This window comes from Hypanus sabinus, unplaced genomic scaffold (assembly GCF_030144855.1).
Source record: "Hypanus sabinus isolate sHypSab1 unplaced genomic scaffold, sHypSab1.hap1 scaffold_123, whole genome shotgun sequence".
Classification (NCBI taxonomy): domain Eukaryota; kingdom Metazoa; phylum Chordata; class Chondrichthyes; order Myliobatiformes; family Dasyatidae; genus Hypanus; species Hypanus sabinus.
The window spans coordinates 22,640-43,893 of NW_026779292.1; the positions used below are offsets into that span (position 1 = coordinate 22,640).

At 47.2% G+C, this 21,254-nt stretch overlaps 1 protein-coding gene across 1 annotated transcript; it reads left to right on the plus strand.

The window, feature by feature from the left end:
• The first annotated feature begins 596 nt into the window (after positions 1 to 596).
• Positions 597 to 20,769, plus strand: LOC132386623 (C-type lectin domain family 12 member A-like). The gene is made up of 4 exons (XM_059958918.1): positions 597 to 667; positions 18,900 to 19,042; positions 19,576 to 19,637; positions 20,153 to 20,769. Exons 1-4 carry the CDS (start codon positions 598 to 600, stop codon positions 20,346 to 20,348), a joined length of 471 nt encoding a protein of 156 aa, XP_059814901.1. The 5' UTR covers position 597; the 3' UTR covers positions 20,349 to 20,769.
• Positions 20,770 to 21,254: the final 485 nt, after the last annotated feature.

The following is a 21,254-nucleotide window of genomic DNA, read 5'->3' on the forward strand; positions in this document are numbered from 1 at the left end:
CGCACAGTGACAAAGACTCACATGTCACTGTCACACCCCTTACTGAGACGGGATAACATAACACCGATGCACCACTCCGATGGTATGCCTCTCACCGTGACAAAGACACACCCCACACCATGACACAGATACTCCAACACCGTCACTCCACAACGCCACTCACACTGACATTTCTGTCGCCATGACATCGAGATGCACTTCATTTTGTCCCGGTATACCTGCCTCCGGGGCACAGGAACTTCTAACACAGTAACAACGACACGTTCCTCACAGGAACTCTGAGATACTCCGCACAATACTCGCTCAGAACCCCATGGTAACAACAAAAACTTCACCAGGACATTGATAAATCCTCAGCGTGACAGACTCGTCCCTCAACCTGGCGTCGACACCTCTCACTGTGCCCCCAGCACATCTTTCACTGTGCCACCCTTCACTGTGGCAGTGACACAACCCTCTCTGTGACCCTTTCGGTAGCGTGACGCTGACTCACGAGTCACGGTAAACGCTAAACATCCTTCACCATCTCTCTCAGTATCGCAGATTCATCAGTCTCTTAAACGAATGCACAGCGATCTCCTTCACCAGTTCATTGAGATGGAAACGAAGTACAGATCTATTAACGAAACCAAGGCTCAAATCTGTAAATTTTTGATCGGCAGAAGAGGTGAGGCATCATCCCCTCTTTCACCCTCTCCCCATCACGGGGCAGGCATGGAGAGAGGAAGCGTCACTCTGTGCTTGACATCGGGAGTGTGTGAACAGATGGTAATAGAGGGTGATTCACTTTGTGTTTGATCCGGTGAGTGTGTGATGGGACTGCGTTGAGGAAGTTTCACTCTATCACTGAATCCAGGAGTGTGTGATGGGACGTTGTGGAGGTGGATTCACTCTGTGTCTGATCACGGGATTGTGAGACGTAACATTACATTTTCACTTCATGTCTTTCTCCGGGAATGTCTGAATGGACAATATAGACACAGATTCACCCCGTGTCTGACCCCGGGAGTGTGTGATGGGATGGTGTGGAGGGAGATTCACTCTGTGTCTGACCCTTGGAGTGTGTGATGGGACGGTGTGGAAGGAGCTTCACTCTGTCTGACTCCGGGATTGTGTGATGGGACAGTACAGAGGGACTTACATTCTATTTGACACCGGTTTCTGTGATTGGATATTGTGGATATTGGGGATGGTTTCTCACCCCGTGACTGTGCCATTGGAGGAGGTGGGGTTAGCATTGCTTTGTGTGAGAACACAGGTGTGTGTGATAGGACGGTTCAGAGACAGCTTCACTCTGTCACTCGCCAGGAACTGTGTGATGGGAGGTAAGGAGGGAGATTCACACTGTTAAACTCGGGAATATGTGATCGGACCGTGTAGATGCAGCTTCCCTCTGTTTCTGAAACTTTGCTCTGTGGTGTGTTACGAATCCTTCGAGGGGCAATCTCTCTTATTCTCAGACAGCGGGAGAGCTAAAAACGCTAGCAGATTGAGAGGGGGATAGTCATATCTTCTGTAGTTTGAACAGGGCGTTTGAAGGTCGGCCTCGGAGACAGCAGGAGAATTTAACGAAAACGAACAGATTACCGGAGCTGGCAACGGATTAGTGGGAGTCAGAGTAGGAGGGCTTTCGCTACGGAGGCCACGGCGAGCAGAGACTAAGGTCAAGCTTGCTCCCGGTGAGGTAAGGCCGGGTCTGCTCCTTTAATTAATCTATTTAGTTTAGTATTAGGTAATGGAGGCAGCAGTTAAGGCAGTTGAGTGCTCCGTTTGTGGGATGTGGGAAGTCAGGGCGAGCACTTTTGTCTCTGATGACTACACCTGTAAAAGGTGCATCCAGCTGCACCTTCTAACAAACCGGGTTAGGCAACAGGAGCTGGAGCTGGATCAACTTCGGATCATTCGGGAGGCAGAGGCTGAGATAGACAAGAGTTTCAGGGAGATAGTCACCCCTAAGAGTCATGTGACTGGTAGATGGGTGACTGTCATGAGAGGGAAGGGGGATAGACATAAAGAGCAGAGCACACCTGTGGCGGTTCCCCTCAACAATAAATACACCGTTTTGGATACTGTTGGTGAGGATGACCTACCAGGGACAAGATGCAGTGGTCACGTCCCTGGCACCGAGACTGGACCCTCAGCTCAGAAGGGAAGTAGGGAAAAGAGGAGAGCAGTAGAAGTAGGGGATTCAATAGTTGGTGGGGGGCAGATAAGCGGTTCAGTGGGAGAGATTGAGAATCTCGGATACTCTGTTGCCTCCCTGGTGAAAGGGACCGCGATATCTCGGATCGAGTTCACAGTATTCTCAAGAGGGAGGGAGAGCAGCCAGATGTTGTGGTCTATATCGGGACTAGTGTCGTGGATAGGAAGAAGGGGGAGGTCCTGCAAAAGGATTTCAGCGTGTTAGGTGCAAAATGAAGCAGAGGACGGCCAGGGTTGTAGTCTCAGGATTGCTTCCAGTGCCACTTGCTCGTGAGGCGGGAAATAGGTGATAATGCAGCTAAATACGTGGCTAAGGAGTTGGTGCAGGAGGGAGGGCTTCATGTATCTGGACAATTGGGTCCGGTACATCTTCCGACGGGACTGGCTGCAACTGAACGGTAGAGGGACTAAAATCCTTCCGGGAAGGTTTGCCACTGCTGCTCCGTGAGCTTTAAACTAGATTTGCAGGTGGAGAGGAACCAGAGTGTTAGAACAGATAGTGAGGTGCAGAATGATAAAGGTCATGGGAGAACTGCAAGTACCGTGCATGGAGTAAAGCCAGAACTAGCATTTGAGGAAAGAGAAACAGAATAAAGGTTGTAAAGGTAGTTAGGTAGAAGGGCTGAAGAGTGTGTACATCAATGCAAGAAACATCAGGAACAAAGGGGATGAATTGAGAACTTCTATGCATACAGGGAATTATGATGTAGTGGCCATTACAGAGACTTGGCTGGTACCAGGGCCGGATTGGATTCTCAATATTCCTGGATTTCAGTGTTTTAACAGGGATAGGCGGGGGTGGAGGGTGGAGGGGCGGCGTTAATGGTCAGGGATACTACAACAGCTACAGACAAGTTGGGTAATGTAGCCGGATCCTCTTTGAATCAGAATGGATGGAAGCCAGGAATAGGAAGGGAGCCGTTACCCTGTTGGGAATATTCTATAGGCCCCTTGGTAGCAGCAGAGTGACCGAGGAGCAGATTGGGAGGCAGATTTTGGAAAGGTGCAAAAATAACAGGTTATCATAGGTGACTTTTACTTCCCTAATATTGATTGGTACTAAATTATTTCCAATGGTTTAGATGGGCAGAGTTTGTTAAGTGTGTCCAGGACGGATTCCTGTCACAGTATGTTGACTGGCCGACCAGGAGGAATGTCATTCTGGATCCAGTAAAAGGTAACGAACCAAGTCAGGTCACCGATATGTCAGTGGGTGAGCATATGGGGAGCAGAGATCACTGCTCCCTGGCCTTTAGCATTATCAAGGAAAAGGACTGAATCAGAGAGGATCGTCTTTTTTTAATGGGGAACGGAGAATTATTAAGCTATAAGGCTAGAACTTGCATGTGTATTGGGATGGCGTTTTGCAGGGAAATGAACTGTGGAGACGTGGTCGATATTTCGGGATCTCTTGCAGGATGTTAGGAATAAATTTGTCCCCTTGAGGAAAATAAAGAACGGTAGGGTGAAGGACCCATGAGTGACAGGTTAGGTGGGAAAACATTTCAGGTGGAGAAAGGCAGCCTGCATGAGGTTCAGGAAGCGAGGATCAGATTTTTCTATTGAGGAATTTAGGTTAGCAAAAAAGGAGCTTAAGAAGCAAACTGTGAAGGGGTGAGGCAGGAACTAGCGAGAGTAAATTGGAAACGGATGTTCAAAGGGGAAAGCACAGAAGTAATGTGGGAGAAGCTGAGGGACAACTTGAGCTGGGTTCAGGATAGGTTTTTCGCACTGAGGCAAGGAAAAATGGTAGGAAAAGGGAACCATGGCTGACGAAACATGTGAGGCAAGTCGTCAAGAGGCAAAAGGAAGCATATGTTAGAAATAGCAAGAAGCAGGTAAGAGGGGCTTATGAGAAATATAGTCAGGAAGGAGCTAAAGAAAGGACTAAGGAGAACACGAAGCGGACATGAAAAGGCCTTGGTATGTAGGATTAAGGAGATCTCCAAGGCGTTCTATGCATATGTGAAGAATAGGAGGATGAAGAGAACGAAGATGGGACCGCAAAAGAATAAAGTGGGCAACATGTGCCTGGAGGAGGTTGGGGATGGATACTTTGTTTCAGTATTCACAAGAGAAAAGTATCTTGATCAGGATGAGTTGGAGGTAGAGAGTGCCTGTATGCTGGACAATGTGGCGATTAAGGAAGAAGAAGTGCTGGATCTTCTTAAAAACATTCAGATTAATAAATCCCCAGGGCCGGTTATGATGCACACCAGGTTGTTGTGGGAATTAAGAGAAGAGATCGTAAGGTCCCTCTTGGGAAACTCATCCAGAAAGTCATAAGGCATGGGATAAGTAGAGCCTTGGCTGTTTGGGTAAAATAAAAACTGGTTGAAAGGAAGAAAGCAGTGGAAGATAAGTATTCTGCCTGGAGGTCGGTGACTAGTAAAGTGCCGCAGGGATCTGTCCTTGGACCCCTGCTATTTGAGATTTTTATAATGACCTGGATGCAGAGGCGGAAGCATGGGTGAGTACGTTTGCGGATTACACGAAAACTGGAGGAGTTGTGGATGGAGCTGCAGATTGTCGAAGGTTACCAGAGGATATAGACATGCTTCAGAGTTGGGCAGAAAAATGGCAGATGGAATTCAATCCGGACACGTGTGAAGTGATGCATTTTCGAAGGACAAACCAGAAGACTGAGTACAGGACTAATGGTCAGTTACTTAAGAGTGCGTATGAACAAAGGGATCTTGGGGTTCAAATCCATAGATCCCTCAAGGTCGCTGCACAGGTTGATAGGGTACTTAAGAAGGCCTATGGGATGCTAGGATTCATTAAAAAGAGGATTGAGTTCAAGAGTATAGAGGTCATGCTGCAACTCTACAAATCTCTGGTGAGACCGCACCCTATCATGTTCAATTCTGGTCACCTCATTATAGGAAGGATGTTGCATCTATGGAGAGGGTGCAGAGGAGATTTACCAGGATGTTGAATGATTGGTGAAAAGGTCACATGAAGCAAGGTTAGCATAGCTGGGACTTTTCTCTTTGGAGCGCAGAAGAATGAGAGGGGACTTGATACAGGTCTACAAGATGCATGGATACGATGGATAATCAGTACCTGTTTCCCAGGGCGCCAATAGCAAACACCAGAATGCATATCTACAAAATTAATGTAGAGAGTTTTAGGGGAGACATCTGGGGTAAGTTTTTTACACAGAAGGTTGTTAATGCCTGGAATGACTTGCCAGGGATGGTGGTGGTGGAGAAAACATTAGAGGTATTTAGGAGCCTCCTGGACAGGCACATGGATGAAAGAAAAATGGATGGTTATGGGGTAGTGTGGGTTTAGTACTTTTTTTTGGATTATATGGGTCGGCGCAGAATGGAGGGTTGAAGGGCCTGTTCTGGGCTGTAGTGTTCTATAGTTCTATGGTTCTATGGTAAGCTTCATGGAATGTAATGGATAGGTTGTATAAGACATCTCTGAGACCGAATTTGGAGTATTGTGTGCAGTTTTGGTCAACTAATTCCAGGAAGGATATTAATAAGGTTGAAAGAGTGCAGAGAAGGATGTTGCCGGGACTTGAGAAACTGAGTTACAGAGAAACGTTGAATAGGTTGGGATTTAATCCCTGGAGCACAGGAGAATAAAGGGTGATTTGACAGAGGTGTATAAATTTAGTGGGTATAGATCAGGGGTGGGCAAACTCTTTGACTTGAGGGCCACAAAGGGTTCTAAAATTTGACAGGGGGGCCGGATCAGGAGCAGATGGACGGAGTGTTTTGGTAATATACCTCATAAGAGAAAATAAAATATTTTGGGATATGTAGAAAAAATGAGCTTTAATATCAATTGAAAATGAACAAATGCATTACAACAAAATATCTGTCTTTGAAGTCCCATGGTATTTAGCTATTTATTGAAATGACTTTTAAAACACTAAAAATTAAATGAATAAAATACTGCTTTTTTAATAGTAACAGTTATTATTTTAAAGCACTGAAAATTCTGTTATCCTTCAAGATATTATCATCATCACTCTCCTCCTGACTGTCTTTATTTCAAAAACGGTAGGAGATGCAGGTCTACTTGTCCTGCTCCTTTTTATTCAATTGTCCCCTGTGCCAAAACTCAACAACGACCCGCACAATGACAGAACAGTGAGAGCGCGCCAGTATGCGGAGCTCTGCGCTCGCAATTCCCCGCAGGCTATCTCCCTTAGCCGGAACGCTGGCTAATTGTGAGCCGGTTCGGATGTGCCAGGAAATGGGTCGCCACAAGGTCACAAAGAGTAAAGCGCAAATGTGGAGTAATACGCTGCACCTCAACAAAGGTCAATGTATATAGAGTGCGTCATCTATTGGGAAAACGCCAGAAATGTGGGGAAGAAACGTTAACAAGGTTTATTAATATAATTTCATCAAGTTCTGCGGGCCGGATTAAAAAGCTTAACGGGCCGCATATGGACCGCGGGCCGTAGTTTGCCCATGCCTGGTATAGATAGAGTGAATGCCAGCAGATTGTTTTTCCACTGAGGCCAGGGGAGAAATAAAAAAAAACAGAGGTCAGGGGATAAGGGTGAAGGGGGAAAAGTTTAAAGGGAACATGAGGTGGGGCTTCTTGTGGCGGGAGTGTGGAATCTGCCAGATGAAGTGGTGAAAACCTGGAGAGATATATGGATGAAAGGGGTGTGGGGAAATATGGCCCAGGTGCAGGTCTGTGGGACTAGGCAGAAGAATGGTTGGGCACAGCGAAGAAGGGCCAGAAAGCCTGTCTCTGCGCTGTAATGTTCTCTGGTTCTCTGTTTCTAAGGGGCTGAGGAGAGCAGGAAGTGGGTATGGGAAGGCCTTGGCGAGTATGGTAAAGCAAAACCCTAGACATTCTTCTATTATGTGTAGATCAAAGGGATGACAGAACTGAAGGTAGGACCGATTAGAGATAAATGTGGGAAGATGTGCATGGAGACTGTGGAATTGAAGAAGTTCCTCATGAATACTTATTTCGGTATTCAGAAATGAGGGACAGTTTGATGACGGTGAGGACAATATGAGTGAATTTGAAGATCTGGATCATGTTGATATTAACCGAGAGGAGGTGTTGGAGTTCTTAAAATACATTAGGATGGATAGGTCCCCGGGGCCTGACCGAATATTCACCAGGCTGCTCCAAGAGGCGGGGGAAGAGATTGCTGAGCTTCTGGCTAGGATCTTTATACCCTCGTTGTCTACGGGGATGGCACCAGTGGCTTGGAGGGAGGCATATTGTCCCCTTCTTCATAAAAGGTAGTAGAGATAGTCCGGGTAATTATAGACAGGGAGCCGTACGTCTGTGTTGGGAAAGCTATTGGAACAGATTCTTATCTATGGGCATTTTGATAATGATGGTCTGATCAGGGACAGTCAGCATGGCTTTGTGAAGGGCAGATTGTGGCTAACAAGCCTGATAGTGTTCTTTGAGGAGGACAAGTCATATAGATGTGGGCAGTGCAGTGGGTGTGATCTCCATGGCATTTGACAAGGATCCAAACGTTATGCTTATTCAGAAAGTCAGAAGGCATGGAATCCAGGGAAACTTGGCCAGGTGGATTCAGAGTTGGCTTGCCTGCAGAAAGCAAGTGACTAGTGGAGTCCCACAAGAACCTGCTCGGCGACCTCTACTTTTCGTGATTTTTATTAACACCCTAGATGAGCGGTAGAATGGTGGCTTACCAAGTTTGCAGACTACACAAAGGTTGGTGGTGTTGTGGATTGTGTCGAGAATTGTCAACGATTGCAGAGAGACATTGATAGGATGCAGAAGTGGGCTGAGATGGAGTTCAACCCGGAGAAGTGTGAGGTGGCACACTTTGGAAGGACATATTCCAAGGCAGAGTTCAAAGTATAAGGCAGGATACTTGGTAGTTCGGAGGAGCAGAGCAATACGGGGGTACATGTCTACAGATCCCAGAATGTTGCCACACAGATAGATAGGGTAGTTAAGAAAGCTCATGGGGTGTTAGCTTTCATAAGTCGAGGGATAGATTTTAAGAGTCGCGAGGTAATGATGGAGCTCTATAAAACTCTGGTTTGGCCACATTTGGGGTATTGTGTACTGTTCTACTCGCCTCACTATAGAAAGGATGTGGAAACATTGAAAATGGTACAGAGGAGATTTACCAGGATGCTGCCTGATTTAGAGATTATGGAGTATGATTAGAGAATAAGGGGCCTAGGGCTTTACTCTTTGGAGAGACAAAAGTTGAGAGGAGACATGATAGAGGAATGCAAAATATTATGAGGTGTAGATGGAGTGAACAGCGGCGCCTCATCCCCAGGGCACCAGTGCTCAAATACAAGAGGACATGGCTATGAGGTAAGGGGTGGGAAGGAGTGTCTGGTGCGTGGAATGCACTGCCTGATCTATGGTGGAGGCTGAAACACAAATGAAATTTAAGACACTATAGATAAGTATATGGAGGACTTTAATTTGGGATGATATATGGGAGGCAGGTTTTAAGGCTCGGTATAACATAATGTGTCAAAAGTCCTGTACTATCGTGCACTATTCTACGTTCGATGCCTAAGTCTATTTCGTGTCTGTGCTGAGGAATTTTCTTTCAATGGAGTGTGTGATGGGGACGTGGAGAGAAAGATTCACACAGTGCCTGACACAGGCTGTCTATTATTGGACGGTGTGCAGGGCTCACTCCGTTTGTGTATGATAGGTCTCTGTGTTTAACACATTGTGCGTGTGGTGAGGAGATATGGCGGACAGTGGGGTGGGTGGATGCACTTGGGGGGAGTGTCATGCGTGTGTCTGACACCGGGAACGGTGACGTGTGTCTGGATACTGTTCTGCTCTGTCTGATACCAGTGGTGTGTGATAGGACGGTGCGGAGGGAGTTTACTCGTTTTTTGACACGTTTGTTGTGTGATGTCACTAGGTAGAAGTATCAGCATACTGTGTTTGGCCACGTAAGTATGCGGCGGGATTGTGCAGACACTGCTTCATTTCCTCTCTGATCACAGGCGGGTGACCAGACGGTGTGGAGGGAGATTGTCTCTATGTCTGATCCCGGGAGAGGACGGAGCTGAGAGGGTTTCATTCCGAGTCTCTTCCGGCTGTGTGATGAGACGGTATGGAGGGAATTTCACTCTGTGTCTACCAGCAAGAACGTGTGATGTGACAGTGAGCAGCGGGCAGTCTGAAGCCATGCATGTATGATTGGGCCGTAGGGACAGAGAGCTTCACGCTATGTCTGACCTCTGTTGGGTATGTTGTAACATGTAAGGGAGTCTCTCTTTGTGTTTGTCTCCTGGATTCCGTGATGGGACACCGCTGAAGGAGATTACCCAAAGTGTCTGGCAACGGATTGGATGATTGGAAGTTCCTGTTTCTCACCCCAGAAGCGCGTCACTGGACGGTGTGGATTGAAATTCTGTTTTTATGTGTCCCTCAGTCAGTCTGTAATAGGATGGTGGGAAGGAAATGTGTAATTGACTCCTCTAGTTTAAGATGGGACGGTGTTGATGGAGCTAAACCTTGCAAATTGAGTCTGTCACCAGTACAGTGTGATGGGACGGTGAAAACGCATATTCAGTCTATGGGAGGGTGTGGATGGTGTTTTTATCTGACTCCGGAAACGGGTAAAGGTCAGTTCAGAGGGAGCTCCAGGTTGTTTCTGACCCCAGGAATGTGTGTTGGGACGTTGTGGATGGAGCTTCACTCTGTGTCGAACCGTGGGAGTGAATGATGGTACGGTATAGAGTAAGCTTTACTTTGCATCTGCTGCAGTTTCTCTGCGATGGGATGTTATGCAGGGAGCATCACTCTGTGACTGATCCCAGGAATGTGTCTTGGGAGAGTCTGGAGGGAGCTTCACTCCGTGTCTTATACCGGGAGTGTCTGATGGGAGAGTGCCATGCGATGCTCGCACTGTGTTCAACGCCCGGGATTAAGATGGGAGTGTATGGAGAAGAGCGTTACTCTTCACCTGACGTCCATGTTCTGTGAATGGATGTAGTGGAAGATGCTTCACTCTGTGACTGACACAGTGTGCGTGTGAAGGAATGCGCCGGAGGGAGCATCACTCTGTATCTGATCCTTGGCGTGTGTGATGGGATTGTGTGGAAGAGCTCCACTCTGTGTCGAGCACCGTGTTGTGTGAGGGTGAGACGGTTGCAATTACCAGCCACACCATCAACCGGTCATATTAAAGTGTCCCGTAGCCGACCACCCCCCCCCCTCCGATCATCTGGCAAATGACTGAGATTTTGCATTCACTGCCCATTCTCTTGTTGGTACCTTTATGTATTGTTGCAAACAAAAGCAAACAAGCAAACAAACAAACTATCCTGCTCACACTTTACAGACTCCAATCCGCCCAGCGCTTTTACAGAATGGGCTTCCCGACGCTTACTACAAATATCTGCTATCTCCCTACAAAATTGCTACTGCAATTCTCGCTCCTCGTTAGGTGGTCTATAATACACCCCTATAAGTTTTACCACACCTTTCTAATTCCTCAATTCCATCCAAATAGTCTCCCTAGACGAGCCCTGTAATTTATCCTGCCAGAGCACGGTTGAAAAAATTTCTCTAACAAGCAATACTACAACTCCCTCCCTTGTCCCTCGGATTCTATCACACCAGAAACTACGAATTCCTGGAATATTTAGTTGCCAATCACACTCCTCCTGCAGCGATGTTTAACTAATTGCTACAACATCGTATTTCCAGGTATCATCCTGGCCCATCCACCTTTCTTAGTGCTCCTAGCATTAATATAAATACATTTAAGAAATTCTCCACCTATTCCTCTCTGTTTTACTCTGACCGTAGAAATAACTTTACTGTCATCTTTTTCTTCCTTCTCACATAAATCTGTTCCAACTCGGGCCCGGGCACCTAAACACCTGTCACAGTGACACCGACACGTTCCTCACAGCAACTCGGATTGACCGACAGGATACTTATTTAGACCCCCATTGTAACATGAACTATATCTTCATCGTAACATTGATATACCCCTCAGCGTGACACAGACACGCCTCTCATTTCCCTCGGGATTATCCAATTTCGCTCGGGATCAATATTTTTGCGTGTCTGTCTCAAGTTGACGCCGACGCCTCTCACTGTGCCACAAGTACATCCTTCACTGTGACACCCTTCACCGTGACACTGACACAACATTCTCTGTGACCAGTTCGGTAACGTGACGCTGACTCACGGGTCACTGTAAACGCTAAACATCCTTCACCATCTCTCTCAGTATCACAGATTCGTCAGTCTAAGGAAACCTGTCACCGAAACTACCATGGGTAAAACTCAACCCTTCAATCCAGGCTTTATGGGCTCAACTCTAATCTATCAGTTTTTAAACAAATACACAGCGATCTCCGTCACCAGTTCCGTAAATTTTTGACCAGCAGAAGAGGTGAGGCATCATCCCCCTCTTTCACCCGCTCCTCATCACAGGGCAGGCATGGAGAGAGAATGGGTCACTCTGTGCTTGACATCGGGAGTGTGTGAAGAGATGGTATGGAGGGTTATTCTCTCTGTGTTTGACCCGGTGACTGTGTGATTGGAATGCGTGGAGGAAGATTCACTCTATCAATGTATCCAGGAAATTGTGATGGGACGTTGAGGAGGTGGATTCACTCTGGGTCTGACCACGGGGTTGTGAGACGTAACATTACAGCTTCACTCGATGTCTCACTCCGGGAATGTCTGATGGGACAATATGGATCCACCTTAACTCTGTGTCTGACAGCGGGATTGTGTGATGGGATACTGTCCAGAGAGATTCACCCCATCTCTGACCCCTCAAATGTGTTATGACACAGTGGACAGAGAGTTTCACTGAGAATCCGGGACTGTGTGACGGGATGGTCATTCTATTTGTCACCCGATTGTGTGATCAGATGTTGTGGAGGGAGTCTGAACCCGGTGCTGTGCCATGGGAGCTTGTGGGAGAAACCTTGCTTTCTGTGAGAACACAGGGTATCGCGATGAGTCGGTGCAGAGATAGTCTCACTCTGTGGCTCGCCAGGAAGTGTGTCATGGGATATAAGGAGGGAGATTCCCATTTTATTAAAGCCGGAAGTGTGTAATGGGACCGTATGCAGGCAACTTCCCTCTGTGTCTGACACCTTGCTCTGTGTTGTTTTGAGAAGCTGTGGAGGGAGTATCACTCTCCCTCTGACATTTGTCGAATGTGCTGAGGGAGTTCCTTTCTGTGTCTGACCGCTGGAGTGTGTGATGAGACGGTGTGGAAAGAGTAATACTGAGCATCTGACCCGGGATCAGAGTGATGGGACGGTGTGCTGCAAGCTTCATCACACATCTGAAGGCTGAAATGTGTGATGAGTCTAGGGAGAGAGAGATTCATTCTTGTCTCATAGAGGCAGTGTGAGTCGAGGCTTTGTTCAGGGAGCTAATCTCTGTGTTTGACTCCAAAAGTGTGGGACAGATATTTATGGACTGGAACCTCACTCAGTGTCTGATCCCGGGAGTGCGCAGGGAACTTCGCTCCACGTCTGAACCTGGGGTGTGTGATGGGTCCATGGAGAGAGAGACTCTGTCTGTCTGATCAAATAACCATATGACAATTACAGCACGAAAACAGACCATCTAGGGCCTTCTGGTCCGTGCCGAACTCTTACTCTCACCTTGTCCCACCGAGCTGGACTCAACCCATAACCCTCCATCCACTTCCTGTCCATATACTTATCCAATTTTACTTTAAATTACAATACCGAACCTGTCTCTACCACTTCGACTGGAAGCTCGTTCCACTCAACTACCATTCTCTGAGTAAAGTAATTCCCCCTCGTGTTACCCATAAACTTTTGCCCCCTAACTCTCAACACATTTACTCTTGTTTGAATCTCCACTATTCTCGATAGAAAAAAGCCGATCCACATCAACACAATCTCTCCCCCTCATAATGTTAAATACCTCTATCAAGTTCCTCCTCAACCTTCGACGCTCCAAATAATAAAGACATAACTTGTTCAACCTTCCCCTGTAACTTAGGTGCTGAAACCCACGTAACATTCTAGTAAATCTCCCCTGTACTCTCTCTATTTTCTTGACATCTTTCTTATAATTTGGTGACCAGAACTGTACACAATTCTCCAAATTCGCCCTTACCAATGCCTTGTACAATTTTAAAATCACATCCCAACTCCTATACTCAGTGTTCTGATTTATAAAAGCCAGCATACGAAAAGCTTTCTTCACCACCCTATCCACATGAGATTCCTCTTTCAGGGAACTATGCACCATTATTCCGAGATCACTCTGTTCTACTGCATTCTTCAATGCCCTGCCATTTACCATGTATGTCCTACTTGGATTATTCCTGCCAAAATTTAGCACCTCGCACATATCAGCATTAAACTCCATCTGCCATTGTTTAGCCCACTCTTCTAAATGGCCTAAATCTCTCTGCAAGCTTTGAATACCTACTTCATTTTCAACAACGCCACCTACCTTAGTATCATCTGCATATTTACCAATCCAATTTAATAGCCCCTCATCCAGATCATTAATGTATATGACAAGCAACATTGGATCCAATACTGATCCCTGAGGCACACCACTAGTTACCGTCCTCCAACCTGACAAACAGTTATCCACCACTGCTCTCTGGAATCTCCCCATTCAGCTACTGTTGAATCTATTTTACTACTTCAATATTCATACCAAACGATTGATCCTTCCTAACTAAACATCCGTGCGGAACCTTGTCAAAGGCCTTACTGAAATCCATATAGACAACATCCACTGCATTACCCTTGTCAACTTTCCTGGTAACCTCTTCAAAAAAGCAGTAAGATTTGTCAAACAGCACAAATCCATGCTGACTGTTCCTATTCAGACAATCTATATCCAGATAATTATATATACCATCTCTAAGAATACTTTTCATTAATTTATCCACCACTGACGTCAAAATGTCAGACCTATATTTGCGAGATTTACTCTTAGAACACTTTCCAAACAATTGAACCGCATAGGCAATACGCCAATCCTCCGGCACTATTCCCGTTTGCAATGACATTTGAAATATTTCCGTCAGAGCCCCAGAAATTTCCACACTAACTTCCCTGAAGATCCTATGGAATATCCTATCAGGATCCGGAGATTTATCCACTATTACATTCCTTAGAAGCGCCAGTACTTCCTGCTCTTTAATTGTCATGGTTTCCATAACTCCCCTATTTGTTTCCCTTACCTTACACAATTCAATATCCTTCTCCTTAGTGAATACCGAAGAAAATAAACTGCTCAAAATCTCCCCCATCACTTTAGGCTCCACACATAGCTGTCCACTCTGATTCTCTGAAAGACCAATTTTATCCCTCACTATCCTTTTGCTGTTACTATAACTGGAGAAACACTTTGCATTTATTTTCATCTTACTTGCCAAAGTAACCTCGTATCTTCTTTCAGCTTTTCTAATTTCATACTTAAGATTATTCTTATATTCTTTATATTTCCAGAGCACCTCAAATACGCCATGCTGCCTGTATTTATTGCAGATGTCTCTCTTTTTCTTAACCGTTTCCAATATCCCTAGAAAATCATGCCTCCCTCAAACTTTTAACATAAAAAATCTTTCCCCTCAAAATGTCACCGTTAAATGACCGCAATGTTTCTACTACATCCTTCCTATAAATCAAATTGTCCCAATCTGTAGTTTTAATCCTTTCGCATCTCCTCAAAAATAGCCTTTCTCCAATAGAAAATCTCGACCCTGGGTCCAGTCCTATCCTTTCCATAATTATATTGAAACTAATGTCATTGTGATCACTGCAACTGAAGTGCACCCCAACACATACTCCCCTCACCTGACCTATTTCATTCACTAACATAAGATCCAACGCTATCCTTTCTGTCTTCGGTACCTCTATGTATTGCTGTAAAACACTATCCTGCACACATTTTACAAACTGCAACCCCGTCCAGCCATTTACAGAATGGGCTTTCCAGTTTAGTTGTGGAAAATTAAAATCCCCCACTATCACAACCTAGTGCTTACTACAAATATCTGCTATCTCCTTACAAATGTTCTCCTCCATTTCAAGCTCCATATTATGTGGTCACTAATACACCCCTGTAAGTGTTAGTAATCCCTTTCACCTTCCTCAATTCCACACAAATAGTATCCCCAGACGACCCCTCTCATCTATACCTCCAGAGCACCTGCTGTAATATTTCCCTGACAAGCAACGCAACACTCTTGTCCCTCTGATTCCATCACACCTGAAACAAAGAAATCCAGGAATATTTAGTTGTCAATCACATATCTCCTGCAACCATGTTTCACTAATCGCTAGAGCATCATATTTCCAGGTATCAATACATGCTCTAATCTCATCCAATTTTCTTGCAATACTCCTAGCATTAAAATAAATGTATTTAAAAAATTCTACAGCACTTCCTTTCTGTTTATCTCTGACAGTACCAAGAGCTTTAATGTCTTCTTTTTCTTCCTCCTCCCATACATCTGTTCCTACACTCTGGTTCACCCTCCCCGCTTGTATCTAGTATAAATCCACTAGATCCTCTCTAGCAAACCTACCTGCAAGAATATTTGTCCGCCTCAAGTTCAGATGTAAACCGTCCCGCCGGAACAGGTCCCACCTTCCCAGGAAAAATGCCTATTTACCTATAAATTTGAAGCCCTCCCTCCTGCACCATGTCTTCAACATTCTGTTGATCTGCACTACCTTACTAATTCTAAACCCACCTGCACATGACACTGGTAGCAATCCTGAGAATGCTAACCTGGAGGTCCTGCACTTTAACTTGGCACCTAACTCCCTAAACTCCCCATTCAGGATCTCCTCACTCTTCCTACACACGTCATTGTTCCCTACATGGACTACGACATCTGTCTGCTCACCCTCCCTCTTGAGAATGCTGAGAACTCCATCCGAGATACCGCGGACCCTGGCACCACGGAGACGACAGGCCATCCGGGATTCTCGATCTCTTTTACAGAACCTCCTATCTGTCACACTAACTATCGAATCCCCTATCACTACTGCTCTCCTCTTTTCCCTCCTTCCCTTCTGAGTCCATTCTCGGTGCCAGAAACGCAACCACTGCAACTTGTACCTGGTTGGTCGTCGCCACCAACAGTATCCAAAACGGTATATTTATTGTTGATGGGAACAGTCACAGGAGTGCTCTCCCTGTCTATTCCCCTTCCCTCTCCTGACACTCACCCAACTGCCTGTCTCTTGATTCCTAGGGGTGACTATCTCCTTGAAACTACTGTCTATTTCTATTTCTGCCTCCCGAATAATCAGAATTTCATCAGGCTCAAGTTCCCTAACACGGTTTGTCAGGAGCTGCAGCTGGATGTACCTTTTGCATGTGTCGTATTCATGGACAACAGTGCTCGCCCTGAGTCAGCCTCTGCTCGGCATTTAAATTCTCCCGCTGCCTCACAGGACGACTTTCACGCGCTTGCGCAGTTGTGCCCCGTCCAATCCTCGCCTCTGTCTGTTCTTGCCGAAGCCTGATTGAGCCAAAGCCGACCCACTCTGACTCAGTCCACTCCGACTATTGCCGCTGTATATGGCGGTCTTTCATTTAAAACTTGAGCGCGCTAGTGTGTGATGGGACAGTGTCGAGAGAGATACATTCTGAGCCTGATCCTGGGACGGTGTGATGAGACGGTGTGGAAGGAGATACACTGTGTGTCTGACTCCAGGAGTGTGTGATGGGACGGTGTGGAGGGAGATTCACTCTGTGTCTGACACCAGAGTGGGTGATGGGACGGTGTGGAGGGAGATTCACTCTGTGTCTGACACCAGAGTGGGTGATGGGACGGTGTGGAAGGAGCATCACTATGTATCTAACCACGGGAGTGTGTGATGGAACGGTGTATGGGGAGATTCACTCTGTGTCTGACCCCGGGAGAGTGTGATGGGACGGTGTATGGGGAGATTCACTCTGTGTCTGACCCCGGAAATGCGTGATGGGACGGTGTGGAAGCTGATTGTCTCTGTGTCTGACCACGGGAGTGTGTGGTGGGAAAATGTGGAGGGAATTGCACTCTATGTCTGACCGCGGGACTGTGAGGCGACGGTGTGGAGGGAGCTCCACTCTCTGTCTCACCCCGGGAATGTTCCGCCTCCATCGTGCTATGCCCTTACATTTCTTCACCTTTTCAGCCTATCGCCTGCTCTCCGTCCACACACCTTGATCCTTTCCCTTATTGGTTCTTCACGTTGCACCTACGAACCTTCTTCCCATCCCGGGGTCAGACACAGAGTGAATCTCCCTCCACACCGTCCCATCACACACTCCCGGGGTCAGACACAGAGTGAATCTCCCTCCTCACCGTCCCATCACACACTCCTGAAGTCAGCCGCAGAGTTAATCACCATCCACACCGTCCGGTCGCACAATCCCAGCGTCAGACCAGACAGAATCTCTCTCCACACTTTCCCAGCACACGGTTCCTGGCTCAGATACAGACTGAATCTTCCCCCACATTCTCGGGGTCAGACACTAGATGTCCCTCCCTCCATACCGTCTCAACACATATTCCGGGTTCAGATACAGAGTGGATCTTCCCCCACACCGTCCCATCACCCAGTACTGTGCACAGACAAGTGTGAAGCTCCATCCGCACCGTCCCAAAACACACACCCTGGGTCAGGCACAGAGTGAAAATCCTTCCGCACGATTCCACACACACCGGGGTGAGACTCAGAGTGAATGACCCCCTTCATCGTCCCATCACACACTCCCGGGTCAGACGCAGTGTGTATCTCCCTCAAAACCGTCCCATCACACTTTTCCAGCGTCAGATGCAGAGTGAAGTTCCCTCCATACCGTCGCATCCCACCCTCCTGGGCTCAGAAAACAGGGAAGTTTACTCCGCACCGTCCCAACACACACTCCCGGTGTCAGAGACAGAGTGAATCTCCCTCCACACCGTCCCATCACACACTCCCGGGGTCAGACACAGAGTGAATATCCCTCCACGCCGTCCCATCACACACTCCCGGTGTCAGACACAGAGTGAATCTCCATTCACACCGTCCGATCACACACTCCCGTGGGCAGACACAGAGTGAATCTCCCTCCACATCGTCCCATCACACATTCCCGGTGTCAGACACAGAGTGAATTTCCCTCCGCACGATCCCATCACACACTCCCGTGGGCAGACACAGACTGATCTCCAACCGTCAGGAGGTGGCAGGAGTGAGCTGATAGGTAACTGGAGGAGGAGGCATAGTGAACACGGGATAAGGGAAGCGAGGGTGAGGTAATTACCGGAAGTTGGACAATAAAATGTAGCTTCATCCTGTGTCTGACCCTGGACAGTATGAATGGACAATTTACAAAAAGCGTCTCTTACTGTCTGATCTCTGGAAAGCGTGATGCTTAATTACTACCCTTTGCGTCTGACCTGACTGTAGGAAGAAATGATGCTGAAGGACAACTAGAATGTGTGAGGTGACTATGTGGAGTAAGTTTCGGTCTGCGTTCTATCCAGGAAAAGTGTGATAGGATGGTGAGGATGGAGTTTCACATCGACCACGGCAGTGTGTGAAAGGACGGTGTGAAGGGAGATTTATTCTGTGTCTGACCCCAGGAGTTTATGAGGGGACACTCTGTCTGCCCTCAGGTGTGTGTGATTGCATAGTGTGGAGGGAGTTTAACTTTTTCTGATCCCAGCTGATGCAACGGGATTTATGGAGGGAGATTCACAGTTTGTTTCTCCTGAGTTGCAGAGAGAAAGTGTCCCCAGGAATGGACCGAAAATGAAGACCGTTGTTATTTCATATCCACGTTTGGAACCTCTTATGATGGAGCGAGGCAAAATTGTTCGGAATATGATTCAAGGCTCCTCGAAATAAATTCAAACAATGAAAAGGTACGTCTTACCGCGAGAAGAAGTGTCAATAATCCCTACACACAATAATCCCTAATTTCCCTACACACATTCCCACCACGCACTGCAGGTGTGAGACACGGAATGAAGCTCCTTCCACACCGTCCCAGCACTCACTCCCTGGGTCAGACACAGTGGGAATCTCCCTCCAATCCGTCCCATCTACACTCTCCCATGGTCAGACACAGAGTGAAACTCCCTCCACACCGTCCCATAACATACTCCCCGGGTCAAACACTGCGTGAATCGCCATCCATACCGTCCCATCACACACTCCCGAGGTCAGACACAGAGTGAATCTCCCTCCACACCGTCCCATCTACACTCTCCCGTGGTCAGACACAGAGTGAATCTCCCTCCAATCCGTCCCCCAAAACACTCCCGGGGTCAGACAAAGAGTGAAACTCGCACAATCTCAGAAACTGTGTGATTCCCTCTCTGTACCGTCCCTTCACATGGATATGCATTGTTAGAGTCTGGTTCTAAACATTAACACAAGGGATTTAATTTCACAGAAGTTTGTTTCCAACGCTGTCGAACGATATGTAACATACTGGATTGGAAAATGCGCAGGCAGGTGAGGTTTGGACTGTTGCAGCTCTGTGGTGTGGAAGTGGGTTAGTGGGATTATTTTGGAGACTGAAACGAGGGGAGAGAGTCAGGCAGTGGGATTAGTCTGAGCTCTGACACAGATCTGTGGGGAGAGAGTGAGACAGTGAGATCAGTTTGGAGAAAGACAGGGTTGTGGAGAGAGTGAGACAGTGGGATTAGTTTGGAGACTGAAATGAGGTCGCGGGGGTAGAGTCGTGCAGTGGGATTTGTTTGAGTTCTGGCACAGTGTTAGCGGGACAGTGTGGTACAGCGGGATTAATTTGGGAGCTGATTCGGGATTGTAGGGGAGAGCGGTGTAGTGGGATTCGTACGGCGATGGACCCGGGACTGAGTGGAGAGCGCGGTATCTAAGGATAAATTTAGAGTCTGACAGGGGCTGTGGAGAGAGGTGCACATTAGTGGGATGAGTTTAGCGACTGTCTCCGGTTGTCTGCTGGATCTGTTTTGTCTCGGTTGAAATTGTCTAACCCTCTTTAACAGGAATGTGGCCTCAGATCTTGTGTACGAGTTAAGCTATGAAACGCCCACCTGCAGTAAGTGCGGATCGAGTTACCGTTACAGTTGCAAAAGTAAATTCAGATTCATCTGCGAGAAGACAGCATATTTATACCCGGATATTCCTGAAGAGGTCCAAGGTCTCTGTCAACTGCCTCTCGGGCCGGCTTCAATCAAGTGACCTCACCCCACTTCTCCCCATTCAATCTACCTCACCCTCACTCCCCCATCCTTTCATCCCCTCCTACCCTGACTTCCACTGCTTCCTACCCAAGCCTCCACTACTCACGTCCCCATTCGCCACCCTACTCTCCCTCTCCCCATCGAGACCACTCTTCTCCCCTTCCTGCCTCGAACCCCACTCCCTCCATTTACTCCTCCTTCCTACTCACTCCTCTTCTCACTCTGCCCTTCATCTCACAAACTCATTCCGCTTCTTCCCATTTATCTCTGTCTCATACTGCAGTCCCTGCCTCTCCTCACTCCGTTCTCTCCACCCACTCTTACGTCAATGCTGTGCATACAAGCTCTCGATGCCCCAACCAAGGGGAAAAACGGCTGTGTATTCACCCTATCTGTGAATCCCCTGGCTTCATACCCACGCTCCAAGGAGCAAAGTCTCAACCTTCTTGGCTTTTCTCCATAACTCAGAGCCTCGAGTCCCGGCAACATCCTCGTAAATCTCCCTCTGCGCTCCTTCCATGTTAATGGCATCTTTCCTGCAGGAGGGCGACCAAAACTGAACACCGCCCTCCAAGCGCAGCCTCACCGACCTTTCCGGCAACTACAACGTGACTTCAGTGCGGTGCAAAGATGTAAAAATATCGTAAATCGGGGAAGTTAATAAATATTGCAAAAAGCAGAATACAGAAGGAGTGTTTAAGTGTTCAGGGAGGCTTCGAAAACGGATGGCGGAGGGGAAGCAACTGCTTGTAAATTGTTGAGTTTACAGGCGCCGGTACCCCCTCCCCGATGGTACCGATGAGCACAGGGCACTTACCGGGCTGGAGAGTGTCCTCGTTGATGGATGTGGTATTCCCGAGGCATTCCTTCTTGAACATGTCCTCATAGAAGTGAGAATTGTGCC